The sequence below is a fragment of the Lycium barbarum genome, chromosome 1 (assembly GCF_019175385.1).
Source record: "Lycium barbarum isolate Lr01 chromosome 1, ASM1917538v2, whole genome shotgun sequence".
NCBI lineage: Eukaryota > Viridiplantae > Streptophyta > Magnoliopsida > Solanales > Solanaceae > Lycium > Lycium barbarum.
In genome coordinates, this window is record NC_083337.1 from 2,209,177 (window position 1) to 2,222,478 (window position 13,302).

General features: G+C 33.8%; 2 protein-coding genes and 1 non-coding gene across 3 annotated transcripts; all 3 read right to left on the bottom strand.

Annotated features, from left to right (window-relative positions):
• Positions 1-414: 414 nt before the first annotated feature.
• On the bottom strand, positions 415-4,656 carry LOC132628820 (cytochrome c oxidase copper chaperone 2-like). The gene is made up of 2 exons (XM_060344586.1): positions 4,515-4,656; positions 415-876 (listed from the first exon to the last, which is right to left on the bottom strand). Exon 2 carries the CDS (start codon positions 862-864, stop codon positions 628-630), a length of 237 nt encoding a protein of 78 aa, XP_060200569.1. The 5' UTR covers positions 865-876; positions 4,515-4,656; the 3' UTR covers positions 415-627.
• A 4,654-nt stretch (positions 4,657-9,310) lies between these two features.
• LOC132628825 (uncharacterized) lies at positions 9,311-11,262 on the bottom strand. Its single transcript, XM_060344590.1, has 2 exons — positions 11,010-11,262; positions 9,311-10,420 (listed from the first exon to the last, which is right to left on the bottom strand). Exon 2 carries the CDS (start codon positions 10,210-10,212, stop codon positions 9,778-9,780), a length of 435 nt encoding a protein of 144 aa, XP_060200573.1. The 5' UTR covers positions 10,213-10,420; positions 11,010-11,262; the 3' UTR covers positions 9,311-9,777.
• Positions 9,686-9,792, bottom strand: LOC132618556 (U6 spliceosomal RNA). Its single transcript, XR_009574169.1, has one exon. It is a non-coding gene; the product is annotated as a U6 spliceosomal RNA (small nuclear RNA).
• Positions 11,263-13,302: the final 2,040 nt, after the last annotated feature.

Genomic DNA, 13,302 nt, shown 5'->3' on the forward strand with positions numbered 1-13,302 from the left:
CTAGTTATTAGTTTTTATATTTGAGTCCAATAAGTAATTACTTTATTTTCCCCTATGTTTCTTTTATTTCACTTTGCCCTAGGTCATGCCTTATATGTAACAGAGTTGTCATTTCAAAGTAATGAATGAGAATATTGCTAGTTTCTTATTTTTCTTTCTTTTCTTCTTAGCTAGCTGAGTTATTTTCTTGCAATTCCTTTCTTAAATTTCCCAAGTTGTATCAAAAAGTGGGGGAGGGGCTGAGGGACGACAAAATTACAAAAACAAAAACTACATGACATACATTCTTAAATGATAGACCAATTACGAACAATCATTAACATGGTCTCCAATCTCACTCGGCTCACGGCGATCACTTGAACACGGCGGGATTAATCGATCTACATCAAGAAATGTAATTCACAATACAAATAATGAAGAAAACTTATCTTGCATTTCCTGCCCCCAGCAAATCCATTATTCAATTCCCTAGCTTTATTCCTGTATTCTGATGAACAAATTCTTTTGTATAAATGATCTGTAAACATCTAGCTAATTGAGCTTGTATGGTCCCAAAAACAAACTGGGCATTAGAAAAAAAAATGTATCTTCCTTTGTCCATATAGAGGTCTGCTTCTATTCACCCATTTAGACTTTGAAGCCTTCAGCTCGAAGGCATTTACGATGAGCTTCTATCCATTTCTCACACGCGGGTTCACCATGCTCCACAATGCATTCATCCCTCAGCTTCTTAGTTTCGGGGCAAGCGCAGCAAATCTTCTTTTTTGGCTTTGAATCAGGCATCGTAGACGCGGCTTTCTGATCTTTTGGTACTTTCGACAAGGATATTGTTGAGGATGTATTCTCTAGCGGTAGTCCACCCATCGTCAAATATTACTGAAAAAAGTTAGAAATGAAAGATTAATGATGGCTACCGGTGGCAAAAATGCCATAACCCACCCAACTCGCCCATACTTGAGTGTGTGATATTTTAGAATGAGTCAAATATGGTCCAACCCATATTTCAGCCACTGCAAAATGGGCTACCTGCTAAACCAACACCAACCTTAAGACCTTCCTCGGTTAGTAGATAAAAATTGTGAAGAACTGATTTAAGAAAAGAACAAATCAATCTATTTTGTTAACCATTCTCCGTTGGAGAATAAAAGCGTCAACTCGCTTAAACAATAAATTTTTAACTACCAGATTTCCTTTGAAACTCAAATATAGTACCCAAATAAGGCATCACTCAACCTGTTTTTTACCTGCAACAAATATGGGCGGGGTTTCAACCTATTTCTCAACCTGCCCAAGCTTAATTCAACCCACCCATTTGACACTACTAATTAATGGCTATCTGAAGGAGGCTTTAGCACTGAAATAGACACCAACTGAATTAACCAACAAAAGGAAGAACAAGATGCGTAAGAAGTGTTTTTTTAACTCATCAAACTTAAAAAGAAGTCTGCTTGTCGTTACTGCTTCTTTTTTCACCTTTCCTTGAACCGAGGGTCTTCAGAAACAAAGGTAGTGGGATTAGGTTTGCACACACACTACCCTCCCCAGATCCCACTGGGGGGACTACTCTGCCACTTTCCTTAAGTTCAGTTTTCACTCACACATGAACTAATCAAAAGCTGGTTAGACATGAGTAATCGAGCACAACAATTGCTGACGAAATCCCATTTCAAATGCTTAACCACAATCCTTAAGAACATAAGTGGAGAAGGAGATCGCAAGTGTTAGGATTATAACACATTCTGCTTTTTTTTCTTCTCCCACACTCTGAAGAGGCAAAGCTCTAGTACCTATTGTCCAATACGTCTTTCCAACCACATTGCTTCTTTGTTAAACAACATGCCAGAATGTGTAATCTATCATTTCCTCGATAATCAATATTTAAGGAACTTATCAGATTTAAAATTCAAAGGTATAAGTAATCTATATAACTTGGATACCATATAGAGGATGTGACCGAATTTCCGAGTATTCTCTTTTACACTATAAAGCAGCAATTTCTTCTCTTTTATCCGCTTACATTTGGAACCCTGTCCCAGCAAACATTACTAGGGCAAATTACTCAGCAGCAAAACGGGTTCACGATAGCAAGGCAAACAATTTCAAAACACGGCCACCACAAGTGAATCTCTTTTTTCGTCCCCCCCTCCCCTCTCTCCTAATTTGGTACCCTTTCCCAGTTAAAAATCATTACAAAAAGTCTCACACCTAAGTATGTACAAGCATTTTTGAAACACTGTTATGAGCTTATAATATATGATGAATGGATTCTACTAGTGGAAAACTAATAGTTTTCCTTTTCTCTTGAGACTAAATAATATTTCTAATCGGACCTATTTCATTCCAACATTTTGTAATAATTAGTCTCCCAAGGCAAATTAAGAGTTCTCCATTGAAAATTAGAGCCTCCCTTCAATCAATAACTTCTGCGCTAAAAAAAATTTAGGGGAAGGCATAAGTGCTTGGATAACTGTTGCAATCTAAATTGGAAGAGGCCATGAATACGATCATGATAAGCTTCATGGGTTGTAGTAGGTGCATGTTGAGTTGTTCATCATTGTTGGAAGGGTTGTTTTGCAGAAGATGGCCATAAGTTTCATTCTTCCAATTTAATTACCCTAAATTTACCCCATTACCTTTGTAATAGTTTCAGTTACACCCTATCAATTAGTTAGGATGTTGACCTTATATAATGCTTTGTAACCATTTTTAGAGTATAACAATGAAATTATCTGTTAGCTTTCTTTAGTGTAGTTTTAGCTTAGCTTAGTCCTTAGCTAGATTTCTATCCAAATTCATTGTTGCATCAATAACAAACGATTCACATTGGCCCAGAGAGATGTGTATATATATTACATTTCCTCCGTCCTAGATTAGTTGTCATGTTTCGCTTCTTGAGAGTCAAATTATGTGAACTTTGACAAATACAAACAACAACAACATTTTTTTTAGCTCAAGTAATAATTTTCATATAAATAGGGCAGAAAAGTACCCGTATACAAGAAGTATAACAAAAAGTAGGGAACCGCACAGCAAGACATGATTTTCTACCAAAGCCACCCAATCCTCTAAACCTATGGGAACCTCATGGATGCACCAAAAAGAAATAAGAGCAAAGAGACGATTTCTGAAATAAACAAAATCTTTCTCTATGCCCTCAAAAGCTCTCCTATTCCTCTCTCCATATGGTTCACATGAGTGCCAAGGGAGCAACATCCCATTCTCAGCTTCTTCCCTTCCGTCTTCTAAGGGCCCAACAAACCATTCACAGTGCCCGGCATCACCCACTCAACTCCAAACCATCTCAGAATTCCCCCCCACAAAGACGATGGTAACCGACAATGTAATAGAAGGTGATTTACGTCTTCTCCAGATTCTTTACACATGAAACACCAACTGACACAAGTGGTTTTCCACTTCCTCAAATTCTCCGCCGTCAAGATACCCCTCTCACAGCTAACCAAGTGAAGAAACAAACTTTCCGGGGTATCCTGGGGATCCATATCGCATCGTGCGGAAAAGTCGATTCCTCCCTAGATAGGAGCTTCTCATAAAATGGTTTCACTGAGAAAACACCACTACCTCCTGTCCCCTATCTCCATACATCAACAGTATCCACAACAACAACATATCAAGACCTTACCCCTACCTATATGGATTAGCGAGGCTGTTTCGACAATTCAAAAGTTGGAGAAGGTTTGTTTTACTAATAAACCAACATTCAAATCATTCCATTCAGGATCTTTCGACATAAGAGTCAAAAACACACCTGAAGTATTACTTGTTCACCTTTCCTACCTTAACTACTGATTCTTGAAGTGTGTTTTGCTAACTAGTTGGTAATAGTTTAGGTAGTGAACTGTCACGCCTGATAGTTCAGGAAGGAAACTCAAAAAAGAGTTGATACCTGAGGTGTGTTTTTGACCTTTAATTTGGATCTTTTAATATGTCTAAACGTCGGATTTCTAAATTTTTGATAGACCCTCAGCTCAAAAGAAGTGAAATCAAAGCAAGATTGAACGGAAAATAGATAAAGCAAATGAAGCAACAAGTAATAGTACAAATTAAAATCAACCAACATTTTAAAATATATTTTACCAGAAAAATTGCAACTTGCAGTACATTTCCTATAGTTTTTAGATACTTTCCTTTTAAGTGTCTTACTTAAATTTTATCCCTCCGTCCCAATTTAACCATCTTACTTTCTTTTTTAATTTGTCTAAAAAAGAGTGTCTCTTTTTATATTTAATAATATTTTTAATCCCTATACTCTACATGACAAGTTTAAAATTACAAGATTTAAAAGACTACAGACATCTTTAATGTAAAAGTCTCTTTTATTTCTTAAACTTTATGTCAAGTCAAAACTAAAATACTTAAAATGAGACGGAAGGAGTATCTATATTTTAATAACAAAATATTAAATTGATCTAATCTAATTTAATTTCAAAAATTAATCAAATTGATTCTCGAAAAATAAAATATGAGAACTATTTGTATCTGGATATGTGCCTTACCTTTCTTCCCCGGCGTAACGACGGCGTTTTTGCGTTGCTCTGTGAAGTGTGGACCAAATAACTTAGCTACGTTTATAAGGAATGTGTCAAATGAGTCTCTCATTTTCGTATTTTGACATATTACTCCCCATTGTTTTATTAAATGACAAAATGCCCCTTTGAAGTTTAAAAAATAGATGCTTACCCACTATCACTTTTTGCCCTTTATCTCTGCAAAATACTTTTTTTCTCTATCTCTTTCTTATATTTTCGCATTTGTATTATAGGGGATCATTTTAAGTTGTTAACTTATTTACGTAATGTGTATTTGAGATCACGCGAAAAAGTTTTCCCAAAATTTGAATGAATGTGTTTAATGGGAAGAATTTATCATGTGTTCAGGTACTTAACTGGAACAAATCGTAGTTTGAGCGCCTAAATGAAATTTATTAACAAGTTTATGAAGTTGTCCTTGTATTAAGCCTTTTTGGCCTTTTTCTTGGCAATACATTTTCTCTTTTTTCTTGCGTTTTTCATCTGGCCTTTGACACGCACGCACTAATTTTATAGCTACATAAATATTTATGATTTATTCTGAATTACATAATTCATTTTTTTTTTCAAAGTTATGTTTAATCAAACAGTGTAACATAACATGAGACGTAAATAGTATTTGACCATTTGAAATTCAAATAAGCTATAGATAATAGTTAACGAATTTACAGAAATATAATCATAAAATTGACAGACATAAATAAACATGAAGCGTAAAGAATATGGTTTAATAAACCATGAAAAGCAGATTGAATAAAAGTTGTAATCGTCGATGAAACTTCATCAATTTTAACTTCAAACAAAAGTATGTTGAGATGCTATGTGTAGTGTGGACCAGACTTTTGTTTTTCCTTTTACTTGGCAATACTTTTTCTCTATCTTATATTTTCTCTCTTTTTTGGCATTTTTCATCCCAGCCGACGTCCTGACCAATTATACAACATACAAATATATATGATTTATTTTTAAATTATATATTTCAAAAATCTTTTTTTTTTTAAATCGTTATGCTTAATTAAATAATATCCATAAAATGGATCAAGTTTCGTAGTTTCATGTCCTTCGATTTCTGTAACTATTTGTTATTTCTTGTGCTTCCATTATGACATTATTTTCATGCTCTTACTATTTCTTTTTTGTTTTTTTTCTAAATACTATGTAATACTTCTATTGTTTGCTATGTCTTATTTACTTTGATATTTTCCTTTTCAAACTGTTTAAATATGCGTTATTTGAGCTACGATCTTTCAGAATAAGCTTCTCTACCTTCACGAGATGGGGATAATAAATGCGTATACTTTACAACCCCCTCTCCCCCATGGGATTAGACTATGTATGTTGTTGCTGTTGTACATAAAATGGGACAAAAAACATAATGTGATGGTTTGAAATTCATATAAACTATAGTAAGCATATAGTTTAAACGGAATTTACAGAAATGTACATTAAGCTCATAATACTGACAGGTGTGAATCTCAGGGGCGGAGGGAGGAAGGGTCAATGAAACCCCTTCGACAAAAAATTACACTATTTATATATGGTTAAAATTATGTTTTATTTATATATAGTAGACGTTGAACTCCTTTGACTTCTTTATGTGTTTACTTTTTCATATTTTGAACCTCTTAATAAAAATTCTGATTCCGCCACTGCTCAGAATGTGCATGAAGCATCAAGAAATGGTATTTGACAGAAATCAAAGCTTCGAGAAGTTGATCAAAGGGTCCCCCTTGACTGATAAACTTAATCTGCCAAGACTAACGCAATTATATTCAAATTTATTATGTCCAACTTGTGCCCCCTCTGTCAAATCTAGAACTTTGAAGTTTCTGCTTTCTTTTCTTTTATTCGGCCGACATAAAATTACTACTTAAGAAATCTGCTTTATCAAGTCAAAAGAAAATCCTTTTCTTGACATGGAAGCCTTACAAACTAGAATGAGCTTATGCCCTCACGATTGTTGTCTACTGGTAATGAAGTTGGTGTAAACTTTAAAAACTAATGCTCAAGTAAAAATGTTAGATTATTTTTATGTGTCTTAGTTTTGATTGATAGAATTGTCCAATACTTGTGCTGATAGGAGGTGATAAGAGATAATGGATATTCGCTAGGTGTGTGCATGGTGACCCAACTATCATCACAAAAAATACACACTACTATGATTTTAAGGAACACCAATAGAGACCAAGCGATTTCTTCTTATCTGTCTAAACCTTGTTAAACAAAATTATTCAATACTTGCATTGATAGGAGGTAACGAGTATTCAGTAAAATAATCGAGGTGTACCGTGCATAATTTTAGGAACATCAATAGAGACAAAAATATTAGGTGATTTATTCTTATCCGTCTAAACCTTGTTAGGCAGAATTATCCAATACTTGCATTGATAGGAGGTAACGAGTATTCAATAAAATAATCGAGGTGTATCCATGCTAACCCGAACACTACTATCATAAAAATATACACTATTACGGGTTTACAGGCACACTGGTAGAGATAAAAACATTAGATGATTTCTATTTTCTATCTAAGCCTCAATAGGCAGTATTATCCAATACTTATTCTGATAGGAGCTAATGGGTATCGACAGAGGCGGACCCAGGATTTTGAGTTCGGGGGTGCTGGACTCAGGAATTTTGAGTTCGGGGGTGCTCTATTAACTATTTATATATGTTTCCTTTATATTTTCTATACAATTATACACTCCGTGATTAAGTTTAATGGGTGCCGGAGCACCCAAACCTTACACATGGGTCCGCCCCTAGGTATCGATGAAATAATCGAGGGTAAAAACTTACCCACACCGGGTGTTTACACCAAACCAATATATGCATGTCATGTGTTTGGATGTAGAGTTCTTTTACTTAATCATAGTTAATTAACATGTACTTTTACTTCATTAAATCACTTAACCATGGTAAGTTGAATTATTTTGGTGTAAACACCCGGTTTGAGTAAGTTTTTATCAATAATCGAGCTGCACGCGTGCTGACCTTTACACCATTATCATACAAAATATACATTGTTACTCCCTCTGTCCCAATTTATGTGCACTTTCCTTTTTAGTATGTCCCAAAAGGAATGATACATTTCCTTATTTGACAACAATTTAATTTTAAACTTTACCTTTTACACTTAACGAGATAATTTATAACTACACAAATATCTTTGATTTGTTTTAAACCACAAGATTCAAAAATCTTACTCCCCCGTTTTAATTTATGTGAACCCATTTGACTGGGCACGCAGTTTAAGAAAGTAGAGAAGACTTTTAAACTTGTGATGTTAAATAAGTCACATATATTTTGTGTGGCTATAAATCATTGTATAAAAGTAAATTGTTTCCAAATTTAGAAAGAGTTCATTCTTTTTGGCACAGAATAATAAGGAAATGAGTTCACATGAATTGGGTCGGAGGGAGTAATTTATTTCTTAAATTTCGTGCTCAGTCAAACTATATCACATAAATTGGGTCGGAGGGTGTATTATTTACCTTACATACCTTTCTTACCTTCCTTGTCTGGTTTGTCTAGTACAAGAGGGTTGGGAGTGGGGCTGGTTATTCAGTTTTTTTGTGGCCGGAAAAACTGCAAGCTAAGCCTTTACCTTACATACCTTTCTTACCTTCCTTGTCTGGTTTGTCTAGTACAAGAGGGTTGGGAGTGGGGGAGGCAGTGGGGCTGGTTATTCAGTTTTTTGTGGCCGGAAAAACTGCAAGCTAAGCCTTTATGAGAAAAGAATCTTATACTAACAGCATTATTATAGGAAATATCTATGAACTGATGAGATAAACACTATAACTTCATTTGTTCTTTTCAAAAAAGACTTAAGCATACCAACAGTAGTACTATTTGAAAGTGATGTACTAATACATGACATCCACGGCATTAGTTCCCGTTTTGGAAGATCTAATAGAGAATAATATTAGAGAGAAAGAAGGAAGGGTATCACCAATAATCTTGACGTTGATGTCCTAAATAGTGAAAAAGACTCGATCGAGAATCTGATCATCTAACGGACAAATCGACCAGCAGAATTGAGCTAAAGCGGTCCCAACTAAAGATGCACCAACGGAATTGAGCTAAAAACGGTCCCAACTAAAGATGCCCCAAGGCACAGTTCAAGTGGCAAAGGTTGAGACACTTGTGGCTTAGATTACCAATTTGAGCCTACATATACAAACTAAGCCTGATATTTCAACAAAGGAAAGTAGAGGGACGAGTTCATTATCGCTACAAAGGGACCTTGAAGATGAATGGTAAAGGTTAAGGGACTTGTGATTTAGATCACATGTTTGAGCCCTGCACATGCGAACTAAGTCTGATATTTAAGTGAAGAAAGAAAGGTAGAGGGACGAGCTCATTATTCCAGACGGATTTGTTGGTCATTAAGAAAAAAGGGAGGAGCCCAACTAAAGATTCCTGAGGAATGCGTCATAGGCTCTGTATTAATTAAGGCCACTATCATTAAATATTCATAAAGCTGGCTAATTACATCAATGTTGACAAGAGTACAATCATTTAGAATAGAACAACCACACATTTTCAAGTGGTGTCTCTCAGAGCTTTGACAAGGTACATTGGCAACTAATATGGTTTCTTTTTTCTACTGACTCTGGATCAATTCACAGGGGACAGCAGGAAAATCAGAAATGATGATAACTCTATAGAAGAATTCATAAAACTATTGTACATTTGAAATCTATATCTTGTGCTGAAGAGTCTTGAGGTATAAAAAGGTAAAAGTTTCCAACAGAATCAGGTGATCACAAACACTTCTCATTCTATCAACAGAACTTACATCAAAGATAATTAAGGCAAAAAATGAAGTACTATACAAAAATTGTCAACAAAAAGAGGAGAAGAAAGTACCATACAAGATTGAAGCAAAGAAGCACAATCTGGTTGTGTTTCAACATCTCACTTGCAAAGTAGTCTCCTATCACACAAGCATATCCATAAGTCCTTGATGATGCATACTTTCACATAACTTTAGCCCAATCCAACTAGTTCGGAATTGAGACATAGCTGATTCATTCTTTGAACAAGAACAAATTTTATCGTTCTTGTGGAATACAAATGTAAATATGGACTTCGATGTTTCTTTCAAGGCATGAACATGGCAATCACAAGTAAACAAAGACTAATCACACTTTCCTCGATTTGTTCATGTCATCCTTGCTAAGGCGCCATGCTAATCTTCTCTGTATCGTTCCAATTTTAACGACGACTAATCATACTTCTCTCTCCAAGAATACACAAGAAAGAAAACCCAAGAAAGTCCTAAAGCAATGTCAGCAACAACAAATCTCAGCCAATCACGGCCGAGATCCTCAAGTTTGCTCTCAAAGTAAATTCTCCAAATAGACATAGCTATATGAAGGAAGACACATCCCTTAGCAAAGAAGCTTTGGAACTCTCTGTCTTTTACAAATGCAACCATGAACAAGAAAAAACCAATTGCAAATAAAAGCAGTCCTGAAAATGAATCTGATGTTTGGATTATCAATTGGTCATGAGGCGTCGATCCAAGAAGCTTACTAGCCCGTTCTCTGCCATGGCTAAATATAAATACTTCATTGCTATAAAACATTAGTAAAGCTCCAGAAGTTAAGGCCACCATTGAATGAAGAATACATAAGAGGAAAAAACCAGATGACCCCATTGATCCACTTGAAACAACAAAGAATTTACCTCCTTTTTTAGCTCACCAAATCTTCAATCTTTTCTTTCTTTCTTGAAATGGTCCAAAGCTTCAATCTTTATGAGTGGAGAATACATAAGAGAAAAATCAAGATGACCCCTTTTGATTATTTGAAACAATACCCAAAATTACCTTCTTTTTTAGCTCACCAAAGGTTCAATTTTTATGCCTGGAGAATACATAAGAGGAAAAATCAGGATAACCCTTTTGATTATTTGAAACAATACCCAAATTATCTCCTTTTTCAACTCAGCAAAAGCTTCAATCTTTATACAACAAAGACAACAACTATGTCTCGATCCCAAACAAGTTAGATATCGGCTATAAGAATCCCACTTCTTCATTTAAGCTCATATCTAGAAAAAAATACTCAATATTATCTCCATATTTTTAACTCACCAAAGCTTCAATTTTTATGAAAAAACATAGAAGACCCTATTGATCATTTAAAACACTCATAATTATTTCTTGTTTCAGCCCATCAAAGATCCAATTTACCCTCAAAACACCTTCAAGATTGACAAAAAAAACCAGGACAAAGTACTGATTCAGGTAGAGGACATAACACCAGCTTTTAAAGCCTGAGAAACACAATGAAATAACATATATCCAATCTTTGTTCTTAGATTTTGCCCACCTATTTCCAAGAACCCCACAAAGCAAAATAGTGAAAAATAATACTAAATGTTCAAAGAAAGATTTTTCCTTAAATCACAAGAAACCCTGAATTTTTATTCCAGAAAAAAGGAGAAACTTACCCTCAAATCAGTAGAGCATATACAACTGAAATAGAGGTCAGCATGGGATATTGACAATGGAAATATGGCCCATTTACAGCTCCCCAAGTGTCAAGTTTTTAGGATTTTGAACTATTCTTTTTTGTGACTGATTTGGATGAAGCCTTATATAGACATATGGACTTCAAGATTTGGATCCAAAAACCCAAGTACTTTTAACAGCTGGAAAGTGATGGAAGAAAATAAAGGAATATGGAAGAGATATTTTTTTTTTTTTTTTTTTTTTGGGGGTTTTGACAAAGGAGTATGGTAAAGATATTTTATAGGAAGTGCATATGAAAGAACATTAAAGTATAGGGACTGTTACTAAAGATAAAGATACAACATCAATTACTCTTTCTCTGTCTCAATTTAAGTATTTTAATTTAACTAGACACAAAATTTAAAAAATAAAAAAAAAATCTTAAATTTTGTGATTTTAAATTAAGGATGTATAATATACTAAAAAGTCATTTGAATCTTGTTGTTTTAAACTTTCTAAGTAGGATGTTTGAATTGTTAATTTATCAAATATAGAAAGAGACTATTTTTGGGATAAACTAAAAAAGAAAGTAAGATACTTAAATTGGGACGGAGAGAGTATAACACACCCTATGTAATCCCATGAGTGAGATATGAGGAGGGTGGTGTGCACGGCTGTACGCAGCTTTATCCCTACCTTGTGAACGTAGAAAAACTGTTTTCGATAAACTTTCGGCTCAAGTAATGCATATAAAAAACAGTACAAAAAAGGACATATAGTGTGAAAGATAACTGAATCAAAACAACAATAATGAAATGATAACCGAAAGAAAAAGAAACAACGGGTAGTAATAACAATCGAAAATAACGATAGTAAGAGAGTAATAATAATAATAATAATACTGATAAAGGAAATCAGACAACACTAGATTACCTAATAATCTCCTGCCCTAACCCTCGTATTTACGTTACTAAAGCTATAGCTAAAATTTTCTATTTATAAACAAACAAATGAAGATAAAACCTTTGATGTAAATTATACGTTTCCACTATTTTCTATTTTTGTTCTTTTTCTGTTTTTTTCCCTTATGTTTGCCCTTTTTGGTTCTTTTTGTTATAGGTGGTGATTATGTGATACTGCTTTAAAGGGGTTAATTGCATTTTTGGTTCCTTAATTATGAAATTTTAATTTTGATTTAATTCATGTGATATCTGACTAAGCACTTATACTCTTAATTAATTGAATTGTACACTTTTGATAGCTTTGCTCGTGAATATTCATAAGTTTATTGTAATTATTAACCTTTCACTACGTAATTACTCGTGTCTTATAGTAAATATGTATTGTTACTCCATATGTAATGACAATATATTTCTTATAAATAGTCAAATATAACATATATTCTACATGAAAAGACCAATCACACACATTTTAATCAATTAAAAATTAAATACACTGAGTCATACATCATAAAGATTAAAAAAGAAATTTATCCAATAACTAAAAGACAAAAATGTTGTTATCCCTAGTTAAAGGAGTTTGGATCAAGAGTAATAAATGATACAATAAAGATGTTAGCCATTGGTTGGACAAATTTAAATAGCAAATAGGTCGGCCATCAAGAGAGTGTAAATCATATCACTATACTCTATATGTGATAGTGATACTATTACTATTCGAACAGTCAAAAGATATTTTAACCGTATTTTTTTTTTCTATTTTGATTTATCTTTCAAATGTTTTTATCACTATTATTTTTTGCTTTCTTCATAAGGGGAAACTGTTTTGTACCATTGTATATTAAATTGATCATGTCAAAAAATTCTAAAGTCATGGGCTTACATGATCTGTTATAATAATCATCATTATTTTGGATTTGATTGTTTAATTTAATTTAATTTTCTTTAAAGTGATGAAATACAATTATGGCTGCAGATATTTTAAGGTTTTTGTAGGTCCCCTCCATTCTAACTCTAATGATAGAAAACAAGTTTTATACCCTTTCCTTTTCCCCTTTTTGCAGCTGGGGGAGGACCCTGAGTAGTGAGAAGAAGGGAAAGTAAAGATTGAAAATTTGTGTAAGAATTTAATAGGCTTGGCCATGCGATATGAAATCAAATCATGTTATGATTTTAAATCAGTGTTTGTTTATGCAATTTATACAAAATTTAATTTCGACTTCATATTATGATTTCAAATCTCAAATCATCCAATAAGACATGATTTGGGATTCCGAATCACGATTTCAAAATTTTTTAATATAAAACTTGACTCATAAATTGGTAGATGTAT